Source organism: Symphalangus syndactylus, chromosome 2, assembly GCF_028878055.3.
Source record: "Symphalangus syndactylus isolate Jambi chromosome 2, NHGRI_mSymSyn1-v2.1_pri, whole genome shotgun sequence".
Lineage (NCBI taxonomy): Eukaryota > Metazoa > Chordata > Mammalia > Primates > Hylobatidae > Symphalangus > Symphalangus syndactylus.
Genome location: NC_072424.2, coordinates 124214862 through 124241108, shown reverse-complemented (window position 1 = coordinate 124241108; position 26247 = coordinate 124214862). Strand labels below are relative to the sequence as shown.

Here is a 26247-nt window from a genome sequence, read left to right as displayed (position 1 = left end):
GAAAAGGGAAGACAGTAAGAAAAAAAATAGGTGAAATGAGTTGCAAAACAGTCATAAAACAACAAAAAAACCAAATTGGCAGTAGTAACTTCCTACCTATCAATAATAACATTTGAACAAAAATGGAGTAAATTATCCACATAAAAGACAGAGTGGCTGAGGTGGATTGAAAAAAAAAAAGGGCCTAAATATATGTTGCCTACAAGCAAACTACTTCACCTATACTAAAAAGACACACAAACCAAAAGTGAAGAGATTAAAAAAAAAATTCTACCAAATGGAGTAGCTATACTTATATGAGATAAAGTAGACTTCAAGTTAAAAACTGTAAAAGATACAAAGGAGGTCATTATATAATGATTAAGGGGTCAGTTTGGCAAGAGGATATAAGAATTGTAAATATACATGCACCAAACACTAGAGCACCACAATATAGAAAGCAAATATTAATAGATCTAAAGGGAAAAAACAGACTGCGATGCTATAATAGCAGGGGACTTCAACACCCCACTTTCAGTAATGGACAGATTATTGAGGGAGAAAATAAAAAAAAGAAACATTGGAGTTAAACTACACTCTAGACTAAATGGACCTAACTGACATTTACGGAATGTTTTGTTCAACAGCTGCAGAATACATGTTCTTCTTATCAGCACATGGAGCATTTTTCAACATAGAGAATATATTAGGCCACAAAATAAGTCTCAACAAGTTAAAAAAATCAAAGTTATATCAAGTATTCTTTTTGACCCACAATAAAATAAACATAGAAATCAATAACAGGAGGAATTTTGGAAATTGTAAAAATACGTGGAAATGGAACAACATGCAGGTCATCCTATATGACCAATGGATCAATCAAGAAATTAAGAAGAACATTCAAAAATTTATTGAAAAAAATAAAAAAGGGAACCCAAAATACTAAAACCTATGGGATACAGCAAAAATAGTACTAAGAAGGAAGTTTATAGTAATAAACATCTACACTGGAAAAGTAGAAAGGCTTCAAGTAAACAACCTAACAATTCACCTCAGGGAACAAGAAAAGTAAGAGCAAGCAAAACCCAAAATTAGTAGAAGGAAAGAAACTATAAAGACCAGAGTAGAAATAAATGAAATGGAGACAAAAAAAATCGACAAAATGAAAAGTGAGTTTTTTGAAAAGACAAACCAAACTGACAAAGTTTTAGTTTGACTAACAAAAAGGAGAGTAGACCTAAATAGATAAACTCCAAGGTGAAAAAAGAAACATTAAAGTTGTTACTAAATAAAAACAAAAGATCATTAGAGACATTTATGAACAACAACTACACACCAACAAACTGGAAAACCTGGAATAAGTGGATACATTTCTGGGAAAAAAAACACATACAACCTACTAAAATTGAACCATGAAGAAACTGATAATCTGAACAGAACAATAGTGAGTAAAGAGATTGAAATGGTAATTTAAAAGTCTCCCATCAAAGAAAAGCCCTGGATCTGACAACTTCACTGCTAAACTTTAGCAAAGACTTAAAATAAACTGATACCCATTCTACTCAAACTCTTCACAAAAATTGAAGAGGAAGGAATACTTCCAAACTCATTCTATGAGGCCAGTATTATCCTTATACCAAAACTAGTCAAGGACACAATGAAAAAAAGAAAAGTATAGGTCAATATCACTGCAAAAATCCTCAATAAAATACTAGCAAATAGAATTCAACAACAGATTAAAAAGATCATTCACCATGATCAAGTGAGGTTCATCCCAGGGATGCAAGGATGGTTTAATACATGCAAATCAAAAAACCTGATACATCACATTAACAGAACCAAGGGCAAAGCTATATAATCATTTTAATGGATGCTCATAAAGCATTTGATAAAATTTAACATCCCTTCATGAGAAAACCTCTCTGCAAACTGAGTATAAAAGGAACATACTTAAAACAATAAAGGCCACAACTAACATAAAACTAAGTGGGGAAAACTGAAAGTCTTTTCTTTAAACTATGGCAGAGGACAAGAATACCCACTTTTACAACTTTTATTCAACATACTACTTGAAGTCCTAGCCAGAGCAATTAAACAAGAGAAAGAAAGAAAGGGCCTACAAATTCTAAAGGAAGAAATCAAATTATCTTTGTTTGCAGAAGACATGACCTTATATTTAGAAAAACCTAGAGACTGTACCAAAACACTGTTAGCACTAATAAAAAATTCAGTAAAGTTGCAGGATCAACATACAAATAAACATACAAAAGTCAGTAACATTTATGTAAACTAACAATGAATAATTGGAAAAAAATGAAGAAAGAAATCCCATTACATTAGTTTCCAAAATGATACCCAGGAATAAATTTAAACAAAGAAGTAAAATATCTCTACAATGAAAACTATAAAACACTGATAAAAGAAATTAAAGAGAACACATACAGACACACAAAATGAAAAGACATTCTATGCTTATAGATTGGAAGAATTAATATTGTTAAAAATGTCCATATTGACCAAAGTGACCTACAAATTCATTGCAATCTCTATCAAAGTACCAGTGATGTTCTTCACAGAAATTGAAAAAACAGTCCTATAATTTGTATGGAATGACAAAAATTTCTGAATAGCCAAATCACTCCTGAGCAAAAAGAACAAAGCTGGAGGCATCATACTGCCTGACTTCAAAATGTCCTACAAATCCATTATAACCAAAACAACATTGTATTGGCATAAAAGTAGACACATAGATCAATGGAACAGAATAAAGAACCCATACATGAATTCATTCATTTAAGCCAACTCATTTTTTTACAATAGTGCCAAGAACGTACATTGGGGAAAGGAAAGTATTTTCAATAAATGGTGCAGAAAAAACTGGATTACCATATGCAGAGGGATGAAATTAGACCCCCTCCATCTTACTATACAAAAATCAAATCAAAATGAATTAAAGACTTAAGTTTAAAACCTGAAACTACTAGAAGAAAACCTTGTCGAAATGCTAAGGATATTGGTCTGGGCAATGATTTCTGGGGTAGGTGCCCTAAACAGGTAACAAATCAAAAATAGGCAAATAAAATCACATCAAATTATAAAATTTGTGCTCAGCAAACAATTAACAAAGTGAAGAGATAACTTCCAGAATGGGAGAAAATACTGGAAACTATCCAGTATCCAGTGTATAAGGGACTCAAACAACTCAACAGAAAAAAAAAATCAATTAAAAAATAGGCAAAGAACATGAATAGACATTCTCAAACGAAGACACACAAATGACCAATAGTTATATGAAAAAATACATAATATCACTAATCATTAGGGAAATGCAAGTCAAAACCACAATGTGACATCATCTCACCCCAATTAGAGTTGCTATTATTAAAAGGACAAAAGATAAGTGTTTGCAGCCATTTGGAGAAGGAAGAAATCTTATACACTGTGGGTGGGAATGTAAATTAGTACAGCCATTATGGAAAACGGTATGGAACTTCCTCACAAAACTAAAAATAGAACCACTGTGTGATTCAGCAATCCCACTTTTGGGTATGTATTCAAAAGAAAGGAAATAAATATATTGAAGAGATATCTGCACTCCCAAGTTTATAATAGTACTATTCACAATAGCCAAGATGTGGAATCAAACTAAATGTCCATCGATAGAAATGAAAATATGATACATATTCACAATTAAATATTGCTCAGCTCTAAAAAGAATGAAACACTGTCATTTGCAGCAACATAGACAAAACTGGAGGTTATCATGTTATGCTAAATAAGTCAGGTACAGAAAGACATATATTACATATCTTTACTTATATGTGGGAGCTAAAAAAATTGATCTCATTAAGGTATAAAGTAGAATGAGGATTATCACAGGCTGAGAAGGGTAGGAGGATGGGGAGATAAAGAAAAATTGGCTTTGGATATAGAAATACAGTTTGAAAGAATAAGTTCTTTTTTTCCATAGTGTAGTAGGTGACTATAATTAACAATAATTTATTGTATATTTCAAAATAGCTAGAACAGGAGATTTTGAATGTTTCTAACACAAAGAAATGATAAATGCTCAAATTGATGAATATCTCAAATACCCTGATTTGATTATTACATGTTATATGCATGTCACAAAATAACATATGTACATGAGAAATTTGTATAATTACTAGTATCAATTAAAAAACAATAATAGTACCTAAATTCAAAGAGTTGTTGTGAAGGATTAAATTAAATGAGATTAAAATAATAAATATAATTAGTGATTTAAATTAAATGATGTCATTTATATAATATTCCATACATACAGTTCCCAGTGTTGGTGGGTTTCTTTCTTTTTTATCTTTGTGGCCTAAAAAGTACCTATTACAGAACTTATGTTAAACACACATGCACAACTATGATCCTGGCAATATTTTTTTCTTTCAAAACAATAAGAAAATCCATAATTTATAAGTGGGTGTCAGGACTGAAATTCAGCATTTGTTATTCATTTATTGATTGGATATTTGCTGGGTAACTAATATGTGCAAGGTACTCTGGGAGATACAAAAATTGATAAGATGTGGTCTACTTATGGACTCACTGTGGTACCTCTTGCTGCACAACTCTCTTACTTCTGGGCTGTCAGAAAGGCTTATGATGCAGCAGATGCTGGCAGGAGTTGTCGCTGGTTGAGCAGAGGGAAGGCTGTGAATAGTACCAGAGCTGGCCACTCTCACCTTTGTGTTCCTGAGCATTTTGTATATGTGTCTATTTTTTTAATCAACTGTGGACTCAGAGAAGAGTACAATGCCTGACCCTCAGCAGATCTTTTATAATTGGCTACTTGATGAATTAAATATAGGATTTAATGTTGTTTGGCTCTGTGTCCCCACCCAAATCTCATCTTGTAGCTCCCATAATTCCCACATGTTGTGGGAGGAACCCAGTGGAAGATGATTGAATCATGAGGGCAGGTCTTTCCTGTGCTGTTCTCATGATAATGAATGGGTTTCATGAAATCTGATGGTTTTAAAAATGGGAGTTTCTCTGCACAAGCTCTCTCTTTGCCTGCTGCCTTCCACATAAGATGTGACTTGCTCCTCCTTGCCTTCTGCCATGATTGTGAGGCCTCCTCAGCCATGTGGGACTGTAAGTCCAACAAACTTCTTTCTTTTTTAAATTGCCCAGTCTCAGGTATGTTTTTATCAGCATTGTGAAAGCAGATTAATATAGTAAATTGGTACCAGGAGTGGGGCATTGTTGAAAAGATACCCTCAAATATGGAAGCAACTTTGGAACTGGGTAACAGGCAGAGGGTGGAACAGTTTGGAGGGCTCAGAAGAAGACAGGAAAATGTGGGAAAGTTTAGAACTTCCTAGAGACTTGTTGAATGGGTTTGACCAAAAGCCTGAGAGCGATATGGACAGTAAGGTCCAGGTTGAGGTGGTCTCAGATGGAGATGAGGAACTTGTTGGGAAGTGGAGCAAAGGTGACTCTTGTTATATTTTAGCAAAGAGACTGTCAGCATTTTGCTACTGCTCTAGAGATTTGTGGAACTTTGAACTTGAGAGAGATGATTCAGGGTATCTGATGGAAGAAATTTCTAAGCACCAAAGCATTCAAGAGGTGACTTGGGTGCTGTTAAGGCCATTCAGTTTTACAAGGGAAGAAGAGCATAAAAGTTTGGAAAATTTGCAGCCTGACAATGTGATAGAGAAGAAAAACCCATTTCGTGAGGAGAAATTCAAGCTGGTTGCAGAAACTTGCATAAGTAATGAGTCGAATGTTAATCCCCCAGACAATGAGGAAAATGTCTCCAGGACATATCAGAAGTCATCATGGCAGCCCCTGCCATCACAGGCCTGGAGGCATAGCGGAAAATGGTTTCATGGGCTGGGCCCAGGGTCCCTGTGCTGTGTGCAGCCTAGGGACTTGGTGCCCTGTGTCCCAGCTGCTCCAGCCATGGCTGAAAGGGGCCAATGTAAAGCTCAGGCAGTGGCTTCAGAGGGTACAAGCCCCAAGCCTTGGCAGCTTCCATGTGGTGTTGAGCCTGCAAGTGCACAGAAGTCAAGAATTGGGGTTTAGGAAACTCTGCCTAGATTTCAGAAGAGCAGAAGTTTGCTGCAGGGGCAAGGTGCTCATGGAGAACCTCTGCTAGGGCAGTGCAGAAGGGAAATGTGGGGCTGGAGCTCCCACACAGAGTCGCTACTGGGGCATGCCTAGTGGAGCTCTGAGAAGAAGGCCATCCTCCAGACCCCAGAATGGTAGATCCACCAACGGCTTGCACCATTCTCCTTAAAAAGCAGCAGACACTCATTGCCAGCCCATGAAAGCAGCAGGCAGAGGAGCTGTGCCCTGCAAAGCCACAGGGGTGGAGCTGCCCCAAACCATTGGAATCTACCTCTTGCACCAGTGTGACCTGGGTAGGAGACATACAGTCAAAGGAGATCATTTTGGAGCTCTAAGATTTGACTGCCCCACTGGATTTTGGACTTGCATGGGGCCTATAGCTCCTTTGTTTTTGCCAATTTCTCCCATTTGGAATGGCTGTATTTACCCAATGCTTGTATCCCCATTGTATCTAGGAAGTAAGTTGCTGTTGATTTTACAGGCTCATAGGCGGGAGAGACTTGCCTTGTCTCAGATGAGACTTTGCACTGTGGACTTTTGAGTTAGTGCTGATATGAGTTGAGACTTTGGGGGACTGTTGGGAAGGCATGATTGGTTGTGAAATGTGAAGGTATGAGATTTGGAGAGGCCAGGGGTGCAATGATATGGTTTGGCACTGTGTACCCACCCAAATCTCATCCTGTAGTTCTCATAATTCCCATGTGCTGTGGGAGGGACCTGGTTGGAGTTGATTGAATCATGGGGCCAGGTCTTTCCTGTGCTGTTCTCATGACAGTGAATGGGTCTCATGAGATCTGATGGTTTCAAAAATGGGAGTTTCTCTGCACAAGCTCTCTCTTTGCCTGCTACCATCCATGTAAGATGTGACTTGCTCCTACTTGCCTTCCACCATGATTGTGAAGCTTCCCCAGCCATGTGGAACTGTAAGTCCAATAAATCTCTTTCTTTTATAAATTGCCCAGTCTTGGGTATGTCTTTATCAGCAGTGTAAAAATAGACTAATACAGGATTCTTCAAGAACCAAGGAGATTTTGATGGAATAGAGATTCATTTAATAGAAAAGTGTGTCCATGTCTACATGAAGAGGGAAATGTAACAAATAAAACTGATGGTTTTGTGATTGTGTTTGTCGGGGGCATACAGAGTTCATATCAGATATTGTCTCTCACATTCCCACCCTGCCCCATTTGGTACTGAGTACAAAACCAACTCTTATTGGAGGATACTGGTCTGGTTGGGAAATGAAGAGAATGAGGAGGAGGAAAGAAAGCTCTTCATCCCCTTAGGAGTTGTTTTTTAATGCTTAATGTAGCATTTCTTCCACCCTTTGGCTGATTCTGTTGGGAGCCTCTGGGGCCATGGGCGAGCTCTCAGCTTGTTATACAAAATGTGAGCCAGGATTACAGGTAGGAATGTAAAAATTTTCAAAAGTAGACTTTTCTACAACTCTTAGGGATTTTTTTAAATTCAATGTCTCTACTCATACTTTTGAGACAATAATTCTCCATCCTGGAGAACTTTCTGTAGAAAGTAGAAAAACCTGGAACACTTTCTGAAAGATATGGATACATAGGCTGTATTTCTTTTTTTTTTTTTTTTGAGACGGAGTCTTGCTGTCGCCCAGGCTGGAGTGCAGTGGCGTGATCTCCGCTCACTGCAGGCTCCGCCCCCCAGGGTTCACGCCATTCTCCTGCCTCAGCCTCCCTCAAACCTGGCACTACAGGCGCCTGCCACCTCGCCCGGCTAATTTTTTTTTCTGTATTTTTAGTAGAGACGGGGTTTCACCGCGTAAGCCGGGATGGTCTCGATCTCCTGACCTCGTAATCCGCCCGCCTCGGCCTCCCAAAGTGCTGGGATTACAGGCGTGAGGCACTGCATCCGGCCCATAGGCTGTATTTCTAAAGGCTGCAAATTGTCTGAGAGGTTGGACTCAGGTATCAGTTTTGTTTTTTGCTACTTTGGTGCTCTAACATACAGTCCAGATTAAGAACCATGGCCTTAGAAGGACTCCATTAAATTTCCACAGTTATTAACTAATTCATTGGTTATTATTGTTAGAGGATTTATCGAAATGTTGGGGGCTGAAAAGACTCCTATGATACTGGTTGGCTAGCTGTTTCCAACAATGAGTTTTTCTTCTAGTAGAAGAAGCATAGTCACAAACCATTAGATCATGAGGGTCCTACCCTAACTGGTGACTCTCACCAACAAATTGTGAATTGTGTCAAATGCTGTGGATTTTTGTACCTTAAAGGTCAGGAAAGAAAACAATTCTAGTGCCTTTGGCCAGGTGACACATAATTGGTGACACAATAAATACCTATTGACCTTTTTATTTAAAACCTACTCCCTGAGCTGTTACATGGTCAAATTGTGCAATGGTATAGACAAAATATCATTTTCTAACTTCAATTTTGAATATAAGGGACAATGGTATTTGCTAGGAAGTAAATCTCCAATATTCAGGCTTTTTTCCCAGTATGCTGATTGATGCTGCGATTTGTGGTTTCCAAAATGTGAAATAGTTCCCTCTCCTTCCTTTAACGTTAGCAATGGGTGCAAAGTTTTTTTAAGATTCAGATGTGGTTCAGGACTCTTTCTAGACTACAGTTTAAGAACCAATTTGAAAATAATATTTTAAAAGATTTAAATATACAGAGATGGTGTTTCTTAAACTTTGCATAAACATTTTGAGATAAAATTAAAACCTGTCACATATTTGTGTTGGTTTTAAGTAAGTGGAATATAGATAACATTTGTTTTTAAGTGAAACTGCTTTATATATTATGCATAATGCTCTGCAATTAACATAAACAAGAGGAAGAGTAAAACGATGTTTGTCATTCAATTTTACCTGCATATGCCAACAGAAATGGTAAACAGAAAGATGATAATCAGGGAAAACTAAATCTTTCATGAGTACATTTTTCCTTTTAGCTCAGCCTTTGTATTTCAGGCAAATTTAGAATGGTTTAATAGGAAAAGGGAAGGTAGACAATATTTACAGTCTCTAGGATTTCAGGCCTCAGATCTAGAGATTTAAACATAGGGATTAAAAAAAGAAGAAATGAGGATCAACAGTCTTTCTGAAGGTAAAACAGGCTGAAGCTCTACAACACTGGATTGGTATTTTATAACCTGTTATAATGGGTAGGAAATATCTTGACACCATTGCAGCAAGCTGATGGGAGGCATAAGTGTAAATAATGCTGTAAATTACATCCTCCTCATATCTTGGGAATAACCATGTCTTCAGGTCACTTGGTATTGCTAATGTGGGTCATTGGTCAGAGCTTCTTCATTACTCACATCTCTTTGGATCTCAGACCCTGCACCTCTGAGGCTCTCGGCTGCCAGTCATTACAGTCATTCTTCCACAAAGCGTATGCTTTGTACAGGAGAAATAGAAGGTATCTCCTCAAGTGGTAAATTATACATATTTCTACGGAGAAATAGATTGCATTTCATCAAGAAAAATATCACCCTGAATGAGCAGAAACCACTCATTAATTATAAGTCCTCTCTCCTAGAAAAGTATTTTCATTTTATCACTAAGGTTCTACTATAACCCTGCAGGTGTAAGAATAATTTGATCCCTACCCTATATTTTTATATTTTTTAACTAGTTATTTTAAACATTGGGCAAAAATTAATTTGTATTGATTAAAAATTATTTTAAAAATTAAAAACTCAACTGATGCCTTCAATCATTGAAAAAACACTTCTCTCCATGACCACTACTTATAGTAAATGAAATACAGTATTCCAATATGAGAGGATTTAGGTTATTTTAAGATACATCTGTTTACTAGTTACTTGGGGTGGACTTGATGTAAGTCTTCACAATCAGACTGAGTTTTGATAAATAGAAAGAACTGGTTACAAAAGTCTGTGCTAAAGATTTCTGCCATGAGCTCATCTGTGTGGCTACATGGAAACAGATTATACATTGTAGCAAAGAACCGAAAAAGGACAAACAAATCAAAAGAATTTGTGCTATCAATTACCCTGTTTTCTGGGTGCAGTCATGGTGGTGACAATACTGAAAAAGGAAGGAGACTTAGAGGTTTGCATAATTTAGAGGTTAGTTAAGGTAAGCTCTGGATTCTTTTGATCCTGTGTCTCTCATAGTCATCACTTATTAACTGTGTGACCCTAGGCAAACTACTTAGTATATCTAAGCCCCAGTCTTTCTATATATAGATTGGGTCAAATAACTATGGCAGAGGCAGTGAACTGTGTTCACCATTTATGGTGTTATATATTTCTTAGCCTCCCTTATCTTTAAGACTATATTTCTTAGCCTCCCTTATCGTTAAGTTTCAGGAGACACATGACTGAGCTCCACCCAGGGAGTGTGGGCGGAAGTGAAGTGAAGCCATCCACTGCAGGTTCTGGTCTTTACAAGCATCCTGCATAAGCCTCCAGCTCATGCAATTGCCCAGTGTAGTGACTTAGGAACTGCAGAGTCCAGCTAGGGTTGCTACTGGCATGAAAGAAGGTAGCTCAACCTGCATGTAACTTTATGTAAGCATGAAATAAACGTTATTTTATGAAGGCACTGAGATCCCCTCCCCTCCCCTCCCCTCCCATCCCCTTCCCTTTTGTCTTCCCTCTCTCCTAGCTTAGTCTATTCTGTTAATACAGCACTTCATACCTACTTCACTCAGCTCTGTGGATTAAACATCAAAGATATAATGCTAGAGACATAGGGACATGTAATAAGTCCTGAATGCATTTATTATTATTTTACATAATCGATTCATTATTTTAGAGATAAAAAATGCTGAGGATTAAAGGACTCAAGTGATTACCCACCACCAAACAGCTAACTTTTACTACAGCTAAATATTTCTAACCTAGGTTTCTTTTATTATAGGTTTTCCCCTTAAATCAGATGTACGGCCGTAGTGAATGAAATATTTAGACATGCTAATTCTGAGTGAGATTAGTCTATAAAAAATAAGAACTGAGTTTATTTTTAAAATATAGCCAATACGTTGAGGGTTTACTGATACATACACAATGTTGGTCTCAATTTTACAATTTTTGGGTGGTTCTCAGTAGGAATTTAGCTGACTATTTTTACATTAACTTACGAATAGCTTCACATTTTTGAGGATAGAGTAATTTCTTCTCTAACTTTTTTTTTTTTACTTTGAAATTCTTTAGTAAATACTTTGGAAGTAATAATGACCTTTTTTTTTTTAAATGTTACTTTTAGAATGGCATATGTTATTAAATTGCAGAACCATAAGATAATTACTATAAATCTTATTTCAAGTATTTTTCTAATATATCTATAAATTACCACAATTAAACTGTGATTCAAAGGTAGAATTGGGCTTTCTTGTGGTAGCCTTCCACGGCAAGTCAATGTGTGGTGGTAATTCTACTTGTGTAGTTAGATGAACTTCCCCAATTCCATAGAATCTTGAAGCCCCTGGGGAGATAATTCATACCCACTTTCCAAGTGGTGATTCTACAGTCAGCAGTATAACATTTCCATTATTTTGCTATTCAAACTAAGTGTGTTTATTTGTATCAAGAGCTTTCAGAATAGCGTTTTTAGCATAGCTTTTCAGCATAGTATGGTGGTTCAGAGTGTGGGCTTTGCAACCCAATGGATATACTTCACTAGCCTTGTGATCTTAGGCAAGTTTATATTTTTGAGCCTCAGTTTTCATATTTATAAAATAAGTCCTATCTCAAAGGATTTTACCAAGTCAATTGTGATCTAAAAATATATAGTTTGACAGTAAAAATAATAATTATTACTAAATAATTGATAAAATAATAATCTCAGAAACTAGCCTAAAAATGATATTATACATAGAAAAATCTTTTGACATGAAATAATTTCTCATACTAATTACAGAATTCAGAAAACTATAATACTCAAAATGTCTAGAAATAGGGAAATGATTAAATACATTAAAATATATTCACATAATGAAGTTTATGGAGTATTTTTGTTAATGTCAGTAAGAAACACCTTCAATGCTTTACCTTTTAACTGATGAATACTAAGCAAGTCACTTTCATGATTTACCCAAAACTCGTATGTGCCACATGGCAAAGCCCATGGCATGTCCCAATTGTGCTGGGTCTTTGGATAAGGGAGAGTGTTGCCCTTCATATAATTTGCATACTGCCTGCATCTCTGCCATCTTTGTTTCAGCTGCTAATTTTATGCTCTGTTTTGGCTCTTGCCTGTAGACACTTTATTGCTCCTATGGTTGTTCCATGCATCTATCCACAGCCACCTAGCTATCTATTCCTGGCTTGAGCTGCCCATGAGGTAGTGCTTACACAGCACTGACATCTTATGTCCTATGAGATTCTCTTCCTTGCTTTCATTAGGAGCTCAGGTACTCAGGTACCCTCTGCTTCCGATTTCTGTTATTGACACCCCGTGATACGTTCTTACTGTTGAGCCACACAGCCTTCTCTGTTGCTGAGTGTGGTAGATTCTGATGGGTTTAATCCCTGCTCCAGGATCTAATGGGTTTAATTATTGCTCCCATCCACCCACCACCCAAGCCTTGTTGCTGATTTTCACCCAGATGTCATACTTTCTTCTCCCTCTCCTTATTCCCCTTCTGTTCCCTTCCCTTCCCTCCTCTTCCCTTCCCTCCCCTCCCCCTCCCTCCCCCTCCCCCTCCCCTCCCCTCTCCCTCCCCCTCCCCTCCCCTTCCATCCCCCTCCCCTCCCCTCCCATCCCCTCCTCTCCCCTCCGCTCCCATCCCCTCCTCTCCCCTCCCCTCCCATCCCCTCCTCTCCCCTCCCCTCGCCTTCCTTTCCCTTCCCTTCCCTTTCCCCTGTCCCCTTTCCCCTTTCCTCTTTTGGGTCTTATCCTGTAGTTGCACTTAGGCTGCAGTGTAGTGGTATGATCATGGCTCACTGCAGCCTCATACTCCTGGGACTCAATAGATCCTCCCATGTCAGCCTCCAGAGTAGCTGGGACTATAGGTGTGCTACCGCGCCTAGCTAATTTTTTTTTTTTTAGAAATGGGATCTCTCATTTATTTCTCATGATTCTTTTTTTCTCCTTCTTTGACACCGTCTGTTGCCCTCTCCATAACCTGGTTTCCCCAGGACACTACTGCCTATTGGCTATGGTGCTATACATTTGAACCTCAGTTAGGAACCAGGTATGAATTATTTCCCAAAGCCTTCCTGGATTCTGTGGGAGAGGGAGATTTGTCTAACTCCGTAAGCGGGTGATTCCTCAGATCTAATCAAGTGGAAACTCCTGCTGTAGGTCACAATGCTAAATGAAAAAAAAAAAAAAAAGAGCAGGAAACCCAATTATCAGGTTGGTGCCAAGGTAATTGGGTTTTACCATTAAAAGTAACAGCAAAAACTGCAAACTGCAATTACCTTTGCATCAACCTAATATAAATGAAAGCTGATTCTAACTCTGTTAAAATGAAACTTATATGAAAGTCACTGGAAGGAAAAATAAAATCTACAATGTCAATGTTTGGATCATGTGACTATAGGTTTTTCTTTAATTCCCAATTTTCTACAATGCATTTTATTATTTCTGTGACAGAATAATGACTAAATTTAAGGAATCATTGCATGGAAGTAATCCAGAATCTAACAACACACTTATTTAAAGCAAGCTTTCACTTTAATTTTCTTTTGTGATTTTCCTTGCTATGAATAAATAGTTTCTATGGGTGATTCTAGAAGTGCCTGTTCCCACTACAAATGTTTAGATATACCTTTGCTTTGACTTCTTCAGGTCTTTGTTTTTACGTCTTTATCTGTAGTGTTATCTATGTCTGTGGAAATATCCTCCCACTTTCTCTCTTTCTCTCTCTCTCTCTGCACTCCCCCACCTCCGCCTTTCTTTCTCTCCATAATCACATATGTAGCTAGTACACTATTGTTCTGACCACGTCCCCTTGGTGCCTACCTTCCTCACACAAACCAACATTAAAATGTCCAACCTCCAGCATCTGTAACTCTTTGCCTGAGGGCTTTCTCTGGAGACAGGAGCCTGTACTTGGGACACACAGGGAGTAACTAGAAATTGACATGTACCTCCCTCCCCAGCAACGTTCAGCCATGATTGACAGGAATTGTTCCAATTGCTACCCTCAATTCTGTTGCCCCATGGGGAGTGGGGGAGTGGGGACAGTTGTGAGGCATGTCCTCCACTGTCTCCCAGAGTTCCCAGAAGGACTGAACTCCTGTTTCCCACAGCGGCAACCCTGCATGGTAATGTCCCTTTATTGCCTGCATATTGTTTGCTGCCTTTCTTGCCCACTCTTCTACCAGAGCTTCCAGGGATCACTTCCCCAATACACAACTAGTGGGCAAGTCCTCCTCTCAGGGTCTCTTTCTGGAGAAATTCAATTTAAGAAAAGATTCATATTCATATTCAATTATTGCAATTCATATAAAAATGGCTTCAGGGTTATAGCTGGCTCTGAGCTAAGTGTGAGCTCAAAATGTGGCAAGACTGCGAACAAAGTAACGTAAATTTAGGCAGAAATAGGAGAATAATGATTAAAGAGAGTCAAAGTATATGTGTGGTATTGTGTCCAGTTGTGGATACAATATGTTCTTAAAGCATATTCAAAAATTGGGGTATGATCATGGCCTGATTAGGGGGTTAGGAAGATAATAACAAAGGTAACAATGGAAAGAAGTGAAGCTATTTGGCTTGGAGCATAAACTGCTTAAAGAATGACGTAATCACTGTATTCAAGTAGCTGAAGAGAAGTCACGTGCACAGTGGACTAAATTTGTTCAGTGTTTTTCTAAAAGGCAGAACTCAGGAAAAATTAGAGAAAAGCAATATTCAACTCAGGAAAGGAAAGAATTTTCTAACAAGTAAAGCTTTCCCTTATCAAATATGATTCTAGTCTCCAGTAATACTTAGGCAGAGGTGAAAAAAAGTCACCTAAATCTATCCTGACCCTTAAAATAAACTCTGGTTACATATGTAATCCTCTGAAAAGCTCATTTTTGTCACCAGCATTTTATCTGCAGAATTTCATAGCTTACCACCCTGTTGCCTGCCTTGATGATTTTTGCTTGTAGATTCCCTGGTTCCTGTCATGCCTCTATTCTGGATTTGGGCTTGAGTTCTGTTCTCTGACCAGCATTCTGGTTTAACAATGTGGTTTTGGACTTCTTCTCCCAGTGTCTAAGGCTCTCTGCCTTCTCCTTTGGCACAGCAACTGCAGGTAGTTGGCCCTATACCCAGCCCAACCCATCAGTGGTGGCTTCTCGCTCTCTAGAAAGAGGAATAGAACACAGGAGAATGGAATCCTAAACAGGGTGAAAGTTTATTTTAAATGACTTCTAAGTTTACTTCCAACTCTAAGCCTCTGTCACTATTTTCCTCTTTGATTTTTGTGATCTTCATTCTTAAGCTTTGTTTCTCTTGTTTATTAACTAATAAGTCTTTCTTCCCAAGCTGCCCTGGGAAAATCAAACCCAAAATCAAGGTTTCTGGTGTTATTAGTTCAAGTCCCTACCTGAGCTCTTCCTCTCCCTCGTATTTCTCCAACTCTTGGTAACTGGTTTTGTTTGCCTGTGTCTGAAGACACATATTTCTTTAAGAAAGGAAACCTGCCCCTGCTTTTCCCATGGGTGATTTATGTTGCCCTCATTTAAACTGATGTCCCACTTCCGTAGTTTATGTCTTACCTGCAGTTCTTCTTCAGAGGACGCTGTCCTCCATACCCAGCACTGATCTCTGGCTGGGCTCAATGGACACTGCAGGAAAGGGGGACCTGCTGACCATGGGCCAGCTCTTTCTGATGCCAAAAGGAGAGCTTGCTTTCATGATGAAAGCATGTGTTGTTCCAGCTGGCAGAGTTAGAATTAGTAGGTGGAAATATAGAGCTCTGGACCCCATAAGGATCTTGGAATAAATCTTCAGGGAATTGAGCTGGGGAAACTATATGGTATTATAACATTCATTTTCCACAATACTTTCTTGACAATCTTTATTGAATATGTGCTTTGCCCTGAACTCAGAAAGCAGAAAGAAAAAGTGATCGCAAGCAAAAAGGAACTACGTCCTTCATTCTTCCCCGGGCTCTGGAGAGGAACATGACTTCACAGGCTCTATATTGGATGAATATGAGGATTGAAGCCCTGTTGGGCTACTTACTAGCTGAGAAATTTGAGGTGGGTTAGTTCAGTTATCTAAAGTTTCTATATGACAGCAGTAGTGGAAAGGTTAAATGAGAATGAATTCAAATAACCTAGCACACAGTGGCTGGCACACAGCAGGTTATAAAAGTTTTGTTTCCCTTCTCTTTGATTCCCTCACAGGGCATTCTCTGTAGAAATCATGGGGCCGTTACTCATACATCATTTACAGCATCTGGACCCTAATCCTTGCCTCTCCAAATGCCTTCCTTATGGTCCAAGTAAAGCTTCTGCACTCTCTCCAAATGGAGTCCTTTGTGACCTATCATGACATTTGCATATGTCTTTGGACTATGTATCTTAAACATTTTTCTTTTTCTTCTCTATCACTTTTCTTCATTTTTTTCTTTCCTGTTTTTGTTTCTCATTCTCTCTCCTATAACTTTTCCTCTTGAGACACAAAGCTCTCATTTCATGATTTATTATTGCATCTTTTAGGCACACTGAAGAAACCTCTGGTGTCCCAGCCCCTGTGTGTGGTTCTTTAACATTAGACTTCCTGTACAGAGCTTGCTCCTGCCATCAAAATGCATGACAATCTCATCGTGTGGTCCTTCTACCATCATATTCTCTTTTCAAGTGATACTTGGGAAATGCCCTACTTTGCAGGAATCTCATAGCAGAAAATGCGAATAACAGAGACTCCTTTGTTTGGGGAACCAGTGAAGTGTCTGTTGAAATGTAGAGGAATAGAACTTAGGGTGAGCAGAAGAGTAGCAGTAAGGTTGGAAACGAGGCCCCCCTAAAGTGTGAACCACGGAAAGAGGAGCCTTGCAGGGCATGAATAAAACAAAGCTGGGACCATTGGATGCCTTTTCCCCCAGAGCTCCACTAGAACGCCAGGAGTTTGTTCAGCCTCACACCCTCGTCAAAAAGACGAATGACAATATCTGCCAAGGTCACTGCAAATTTTAATTTTGGAGTTCATTTAAAACTGTTACAACATGAGGTACCACTTCTTCATGGTCAAATTGTACTTCTCACCTACTTGATCTGTAGATCTTGTGTGGCGTTCTCCAGCTTTCACCCAGAAGACATGTTCTGAGTCAAATCAAAACCTTGGAATCGTTTCTTCTACTGGTCTATTTCTATTATTATAACTCCCACAGACTATAGAGAAAGAACATACACATTTAATAAATAGAAAATATTTATTATACAGCATTATCAAGATTATTTGACAAAAGGCAGTAACAAGCCAAAGGAAAACACATTTACAAGAAGCTGAACAATTTGTATCAGAACATACATTAAGGTGAAGAGTTTTGGCCCTCTTGGTATAGGGTAGGTATGTGTACATCTCCAATTTTGAACAATGATGACATAAGGACTAATAATCTATTTATTCAGAAGACCACATAATCAGGATAATAGTAGGCATTCAGAGTAATAAAGTGATCACAGTTGAATGAATGTGTTCACCAAAAGTCTTAGACCAACCTGATATCATCTTACACTTGAATACAAGTTGTTTCCTTATCTATTCTAATTTTTAAAAAATCTGAATGCACAAGCCCTGTGATATTAGGGATGTATATTAGTGGCATTAAGAGTAAAAAATAAACATGATTTACTAATAAAGAGATCATATGCTTTCCCTCATGAATTTGTCAATTACTAAAGACCCATCTATTAATCACTGGAGCCATTATTTTCCACTTTCTGCTTTCTTACAATGAAAACATGGAACCAAAGTCCACATCTCAGTCATGAGATCTTTTCAATAAAGTGTTTTAAAATAATTTTTTAAAGGAAATGCAGTTCATTCTTGGTGTGGAACTGACTAAACTTGGCAGTAGAATATGATGAAATATAAGAAATACAAGCCTCCAACATTGGAATGGATGTTAAATTCTGAACAAATGATGCAATGGATATTTAAAGATTCTAAGATGATTTTTGGCTGAGAAATCAGCAGCTTCAATATGAAGGAAGCATATTAAAATATGACTGAACATAAGGCATAAACAAAGACATTTAAGGGGGGTAGAATTCATTCCACAAATAATAGAAGAAATCAAAACAGCAAGAAAAATCCTTTTATTGGTGGTAAAAAGGGATTGTAAAGATGGAATAAGTGGATTACATGTCCATGGATATTACACAACAGCAAAAAAACAGAAATAAAAAGTTATGACAGCCAAGACACAGGAATAAAAGTCCATGAACATAAAAATTAAAAGAAGGCAAAATGTGATTGATAAAGATTTTACAAATTATGAGCTGAGTTAGATGTTACTGTATGTTAGACACTCAAGTAGCTGTGGAAAATCTTAAAAAAAAAAACTAATATAACCTGGAATAATCTAAATGCTTTGTTCAATCTTATGTTTTAATAATGTGTGCAAGCTTATAAAATGTACCTTTTATTTTCACTCTCAGTTTTTGTGCACTTTTAATATAACAAATTTTCAAACCACTTCATTAATAACATATCTCCACATCAGAAAATATCTGAAAAATAAGTTCCATCTTAGAAGAAAAATGTCCATCTGAGCTGCATATGAAAACATTGAGCCATAGTATTCAAACCTTCAAAGAGCTTCTCTAGATATTGATGACAATGATGTATAAAACATTATTGGAACATAAAAAATATATATAGTGTATTCAAAAGACAATTTCTAATTACAGTTAGATTGACTACTAGGTTGACATTGACAGGTAAATTTGACATTACATTGCACAAATTTTACGATCGCACATATACAAGGACACAGGAACACATTCACTGGCTAGTTACAAGGACTTCAGTGACAATAGGATAGAATTATTTGTCATTTAAACCAGTAATAGTTGCTATGAGTACACCATTAGATTCAAAGATGGATTTGTTTCTGTAATATGTAGGAGAAATAATGGCACCAAATTGTACATATACGCATCTTAGAAGTTCAACTTGTAGGTATTATTTGCTACAGTAAGTGGAAGGTAACAATTTTGCCACATGGTTTGTTCTTTAACTGAAGGTCAATGGAAAGCCCGCTTGGCACAAACACAAGTCAATCCACAAAAGGGTTTCTGCCACTCTCGTAACAATCTCTTGTTCCGGCCTTTTCCCCAAATCGCCAATAAGTGAATATTGAACATGAGAAGTTGATCATGTGTTTTATTTTTCAAAGTCTCATGCTGATGGTTTGTCTTATTTCTAGCTCCTTCCTCCTGTAGCACGCCTGATGAAGCACTTTTTGGTGATAATTTTGCTCTTATTCCTGTTTTCCTAAATAAAGGGAATCCGCAGAGCAGCAGGGAGTCCATGCACCTTTCTTCAAGTGCAATCTCAAAGCTGGCACTGGACGGGTTGCGGTAGATGAAGACAGACCCCTGTGCGGCCCCATTCCTGAGTCTCCTGAAGATGAGGAGTCTGTCAGCCCAGCAGGGAGAAGGGCTTCTGAGCAAGGAGCTGCTGTCCCATCATCCCATCATCCGTTTGGGATGGGTCTGGCCTGGGCCCTCCCCCTCCCCGCACCTGCTCTGTCTGGCTCCACCAGCTCACTCCGAATGCCATCAGGTGAACTCATGATCCGACTGGCATGTCCACGTGGGCTGTTCCTTAGCAAGCATGGCCCAGTGTGTGTGGGCATAAATATATCTATGCACAATTGTGCAAAAGAGATTATGTTTGTGATGTCATTATTGATTTGTGATAAAAGTTACATACCATATGGAATTGTGCTTTGTCAGAATTCCCTTTCTTCCCAGAGAAGGCTTTGAGTAATTCAAGAATCCGAATCCTGGCCTGGAACATTTTTTGCTTGGTGTCCTTCCCTCTCTTCCTACTTAAGGCAGCAGCAGCAGTAGCGGCAGCAGCAGCAGCGGTCTCCTGTCCTCCCGACGAGGCCCCCCACTCCCAGGCTTTTCCTCCCAGCTATTTGCACATCTCTGGAGGTGTGGGAGATCTCTGGCTTGTCTTGCTTTTCTATGTGGACCCTTCCCCCTTACAGGGTGGAAGAACTTTGCTTGTAGTCCCGCAGAATGACAGAGGCGTAGGACACGTTGGGAGGGGTGCAGAGCACCGACTCGGACACGGGGGAGCTGGGCACCGAGCTGCCCGAGGCCACCGAGTCGCGGAAAGGCGACGGAGGCGTCAGCGCAGGCGAATCATCCGGAGTCAGTTTGCTGGCCGCCTGCAGGTCCTCCTCCTCCTCTTCCAGTTCGTCTTCTTCCGTGTTCCTTTCCCGCTCGTGCTCATACACGTACTCCTGGAGGAGCTTAAACCTCTCGCTGTCGTCGTCGTCGTCCGCGGGCGGGGAGACCGGCTCCTCCCCGAAGGTGCTCAGCTGCAGCGGCAGCATCTGCAGATGCTGCGGGGGTGGCGGGGGCGGGTACAGGGACCGCAGCCCGTTCCCGGGACCCCCGGGGCCTGCCAGCACCGCGTGAAAATCCGGGATCACGGTACTGAAGTTGCTGACCACTCCCTGGAGCTGGTCCATCAGCGATTTCTGCTGTGGAAGGGGCTGCTGCTGCTGCTGCTGGAGAGGAGGGGGCAAGCCCTTGGGGAGGGCTGGTTCGGCCAGGAAGAGGGGGGTCTCCTCTGCGGTCAGGTGGGGCGGCAGAGGCGGAGTGGTCGCCGCGCTTGGCACGCGCCTGTGTACCACCATGGAAGGGCTACCAGGCGGGCTAAAGCGAATCGGCTGGGCATCCTCCTCCTCCTCTACATTGTAAAGGGTCTTGGTGCTGGTATCTGAAAAGGTCAGGCTCTTGCCAGAGCCTTGGTAACTTTTAGTGAGGGGCTTGATGACGGCTGTTTGGTTGCAAGCCGTCTCATTGGTCTTCACGTGCACAGAGAGGCGGTGCCACATATGCTGTCCCTTGGGCACCTGTCCTCCACCTGGTTCAGACCATGACACAGACTTGCCATTAGAACTATGAATAAAATAGAGATGGATTTATTTGCAGATAGATCATGCACACAGGATAAAATACATAGAAAACATATGCAAACCTAGCTCAATGTGATTTAACTGCTGTCTCTGCTGCAGGCCTTTGCTCCAGCACCCCATACCTCCTCTTACAAAAAGAACACCAAAAGCTGAAGGAAATATTGACCCTGAGAAAAGTTGTTGAGGAGAAAAGCCAGTCTGTTGTAGAAATAGCTATTTTCATTTAGGTCTAAGATTTCACAAACCTCTCTTTTTTCTCCCTTGCGCTCTCTCCCTCTGCCTCTCTGTCTCTCTCTGACACACACACACTTTTGAAAAACTCCCAACTGATGGAGGAAAACTTTAAAAAAAAAAATCTTAGTTACACATGGACAACCAAAATAATGGCTATTGTCCTTGGGACAAATTAAGACCCACATACAAAGCTACTCTCATTTTGTTGTGGGATTATAAAATAGATCCTCTCCATTGCCCATTCTCATATGCAAGTATTTCCCATGACCAGGGTGTCGTGATCACACAGGGTACCTATAAGGAACATAAAAAAGCAGATGACAGAAAAATTCAGACTCATGGTCAATTTATGAGCTTCATAGCTTTTGATTTTTTTTTAAAACATTTCAATGCATTATTTCTCACACATACAGTGGATCACAAATCACACAAAGGCCCTGACTCACAGCAGCTAGTTTGGGATTTTCACACTAGGAACACTGAAATAGCTGTGTTTGAAAAGCAATAGAATGAGGAAGCCAGGAAAAATACAAATGCCCACATCCTGCTTTAGGATAGTTTGATGCAAATAAGAGAAAATTATGATTGAGACAAAGCAGCAGTTACTGAGACAAAAATTTCTACTCATTGAGCCTTGGTGATGAAAAGTCTTAGGGTGCCAGCAGCATCCCAGCCTTATCAACTCCCATCTTCATGGCACCCACAGAAAACCAGCCATATGGAATTTCTCCCTGAATAAGAAAATAAGATGTACTGTGGCATACACCCCAAATTCTGTTCTGTCTATTGTAATAACTCTGATCTTACTTCTGGACTCAGCTTCTATTCTGTATAACTTTTAGCAGATGTTGGTACCTTACCATAGCCTTCTATTAATAACAACGGTGGAATCCTTAAATCAGGAAATAATTGTTTCTTTTCTTTTTTTTAGAAGTTTGCTTTTTCTCTGTACTCAGTAAAATGACAGAGAAAGTAGCATAATAGTAACACATTTATGACATTAAAAGGAATATAAAAATGGACATTTTTTTCTTAAGTGGAGGTGTGAAATAGACTAATCCATATTCTAGTTTTTGTTTGGAAAAAATGTAGGAAATGATCAGTAGTTTAAATAATGGTTTTTTAAATCATCTTGAGAATACAAGAATGAATACTTCAAAAATTATATGTGAGCATCATTTATGATGAAGGTAATATTTTGACATTTCATATTTTATAATCTTGAAAAGTAAAGTGAGCCAGGTAAGTACAGATGAGTGTAAATGTCTGATATTGATTATAGAAAATTCTGGATATAAAGGCTCTAAAGTTGATAAAACAGTTAAAAGTTTTGACCTCATTATTTGGGAAATAGGTAGTTCCTCCATATATCTGATACCCTACGCTGCATTTTTAATTGTCTAAGAAAAAAGCTCATCTCTGTTACGTCAAAGTTAATATTTCTTTCAAATATATGCTTTACACATTATCTGAGACTGTGTAAGTGCTTGTAAAGTTTTTAAAAATTGTCTCATTGACTTCCACATTATCTTGTTGGAATAGCTGACCCTTTTCTGAGGTAAACAAGCTAAAGAACAGGCCAGTGGTGACCCTGGCAAGAACAGGTAGTCAACCAGCTAGCCAGAATCACCGCCAGAATCCACAGTTGCTTTTCTGAGCTTAAAACTGTAGGTAAGCTCATCTTCCACTGAATCTTTTTCAACTGCCCCGTCATCTACCACTATACACACTTTGTTTCTCTTTATGCATTCAATATGCCTCTTCTAGAAAGGCAAATATAAAATTTAATTGCCTCTTATCCTCCTTAAGTATGCCTTACTATATATAGCATCCAACTCAATAATTTGTGTCATTTTAAATTGCAATGAAAAAAATGTTTCCTTCCCCACCTTCCCACTTCTTCATAGGCATTAGGAAATGCCTTCTTAATGTTCACCAGGAAAATGCTTAAACAAAATGTTATCCTGCATCTATTTAGTTGTGTGTGTGTGTTAAAAAAACAAAACAACAACAAACAGGTCCCTTGAGAAACAGTCTGCCTCTAATTCAACCAGCAGGCTTAGCTGTTCCAATGATACATTGCCTAAGTTTCCACACATAATAGCAAAAAGGTACCTTGTTTCCTGAAAGCCCTAATGTGATCCACTTCACCCACTCATTCACATGGGCTGTTTTCCTCATTGTCCACAGGTTCTATGTGGGCCTCTTTTTAAATCAAAAGCACTCATAAGTTAACAGTATTATTAATCATGTTGCAGACAGATATAATCATAATTTAGTTCTGTTTTAATTAAATCCAATTTTTATTGTTGAGATGGGACATTTTCACTACAGCCTTCAAAACTGATAACTTTCATTCCCCTCAGTCTTGCTCTAGATTTGCTGTAAAGTACTGTTTAATTAGGAAACAGATCTCTCGCCTCAGGGCATTTATCAGATTAAGAAAATTAGTGTAATCTTTTTTTCAAGGACAAAATAAATTGCTTTTTAAAAACCAAAGATAGTAGAAGGAATGTATCATCTCACAGACATTGCAGCAGAGTATAACCTTTGGTCCTTCAAGATAAGTCATTTCTTACCTGTGGTCCATAGGTAATCTGAAAGGTCCATGCATCTATACCTGCATTAAGCATTGTTTTTAGACTGAATAAATATTATGCATTTGTAGACAATGCACTGCTGTTTTTAAATGTATGTAGATGCTGTTATGATAAAGTGTGCTATTCAATACATGTGTAACTAAATTCTGGAAAGCTTTTGTTTTGTTCTGTATTCAAATGGCCATGAGTAGAGGTACATTTAGTAATAATAGATTCAGGTGAAGGCTTAAGAACTGTTTTGGTGAGAAAAGAGAGTATCTTATTTGAGAAGGCTGGGAACCCACTACTGTGATATTAAGAAGAGAAAAATATGTAAAATCAAATCTGTTTATATCAAAAAAGAATAAATACGTTATAAAAATGCAATATTATCCTGCAATATGACATTTATTTAATCCCAGATAACTTTAATCATTTCTGCTTCTGCCACCAGCTTCTTCCTTCTATTGTTTAATTTTATTTGGCCTCCTAATTGTAGGAAAAGCAATCTGGTTTAGAAAACACCACATAATTGTTACAAAGCACCTGAACCTTTTGCTCCAACTTCAAAAGACAGACCTGAGGCCTAAATCAATCTTATATTTGAAGATCAAATGCAGAGGTATTTAGAGTAAATATCTCAGGTGGCTCAATTGGAGGAAAACACTGTTAGGCCTACAGGATGTATAGGATAATGCATAGTTACTGTGTGGACAGCTAGGCAGGCCTGAGGCTGCAGTTCCAGGAACAACAGGTTCAGGATCTTGCTTTGGTTTTTCTTTCATTAGTTAACTATCGCAATCCCCCAAACAGAAAACCCAATATTTACAGCACTTTAGAGAATAGTTGAGAGTGGGTGCTGTAAACAGATGAGTGTATCTTTGGCATTCAGTGATCCTGTCTGTTTTGTTTGTTTCAGTAAGTACTAGTTACATCTGCAAGGTACACTGTTCTCTGATCCAGAGAGTTTTAAAATGGGAATAACAGTGGGTGGGTGTTTGAGATCATCAGGAGGGAAGCCTCCTGCACAAGCTGCCGAAGGGGAAGCTTACACAACACCTGTCTCTCTTATGTCCAAATCAAGTCTTTGCCTCTAGGCTTAATAGCTTCACAACAGATATAAGGACAGTATCCAGAAAGCCCACAGATAATGCAAGACCTTCACGTAAGAAAGAGAGGCTCACTCCTTGAAACCTGAGGAGGGTAGCACTTATTTTCTCTGAAAGTGAAAATGGAACCAGAAAACGCCATTGAGTCCCAGCAAGGAGAGAATTGGCTCACCAAGAAAAAAAATCAAAAGGCACAGGCTTCGGGACAGTTCTGCTCTGGCTCCCACAGCTACAGCTAGAACACGAGGCCTGTTAAGGAAGGGGAGGTTCTGACCCCACCAAGACTTTCCCAAAGGAATACTGGGAATACAGCTGTCCAAATATTTCAACTTCACATTCCTCAGCCCTCTGGTACCCTAGTGCAGCTTGAGAAGTAGGTCTTGTAGAATCTCAGGCCTAGGAACTATTTGACACCAGTCATATCAGGCTTCTGTTTTCCCAGGCAACCTCAAGTTTGTCATCAATACAAAGGACTCTCACTGACTCCAGCTCCACTTCTTGAAAGCCTTCCAGAAAAATCTGCATATTTAGAATGTATTCTCAAACTTGGGGGCCTATCTGAACATAATTACAATTTCTCGCCTTTTTGACTCACCACTGGCTGTAAGGTAAAGAATTTCTGAGTGTGTTTCTTAAGACAATTGCTTTCTAATTATATGAGAACTTGGTAGTTTCTGTGGATATTACATCTTAAATAGTATTGTGAATCTTAGCCTTATCCCCTTTAATTCTACCTTCATCATAAGCTAGTCAGAGAGCCATTGGCTTGCTGAAATTAGAGAATATCACAAAGTCTGAATACGCAGTTCTTCTTTTAGGATCTTTAGATCAATTACATCCTACATCCTCAAGTTATATGACAGCAGATAAAAGACAGTACAAAGAAAATAAGTTTGCCTTTATTAAGACCTGTGCTTTCTTCATTTGATCAATAAAGAAAAAGACATTCAGAGATAAAATTACCTAATCAAATTCAGTAAAGTATGGAAGGCACCATAAAGTTTGTCTGGGTAGAGGCACCACTCTCCTGAGAACATTGCCCAATTTATTTCATATTAAAGAATAGAATTCTGATGGATACTAAAATTTTTCCAAGTACAGTTTGAATGGTCTTTGGTTCAACCTAATCATGATTACTGGCTGATCTAAGAAATTCTCGTACCAAAGTCT

General features: G+C 38.8%; 1 protein-coding gene across 5 annotated transcripts in view; it reads right to left on the bottom strand.

Moving 5' to 3' along the window:
* Positions 1-17404: 17404 nt before the first annotated feature.
* The window catches only part of GRM1 (glutamate metabotropic receptor 1), a 411814-nt gene continuing 402971 nt past the window's right edge, over positions 17405-26247 (bottom strand). For 3 of the 5 annotated variants that reach the window (XM_055266601.2, XM_063631762.1, XM_063631764.1), the window contains exon 8: positions 17405-21138. In XM_055266601.2, coding sequence (XP_055122576.1) covers positions 20211-21138 — 928 coding nt within the window. In that variant the 3' untranslated portion in view covers positions 17405-20210. The remainder of the gene's footprint in view (positions 21139-26247) is intronic. The other 2 variants (XM_055266610.2, XM_055266615.2) reach the window with 2 other exon arrangements.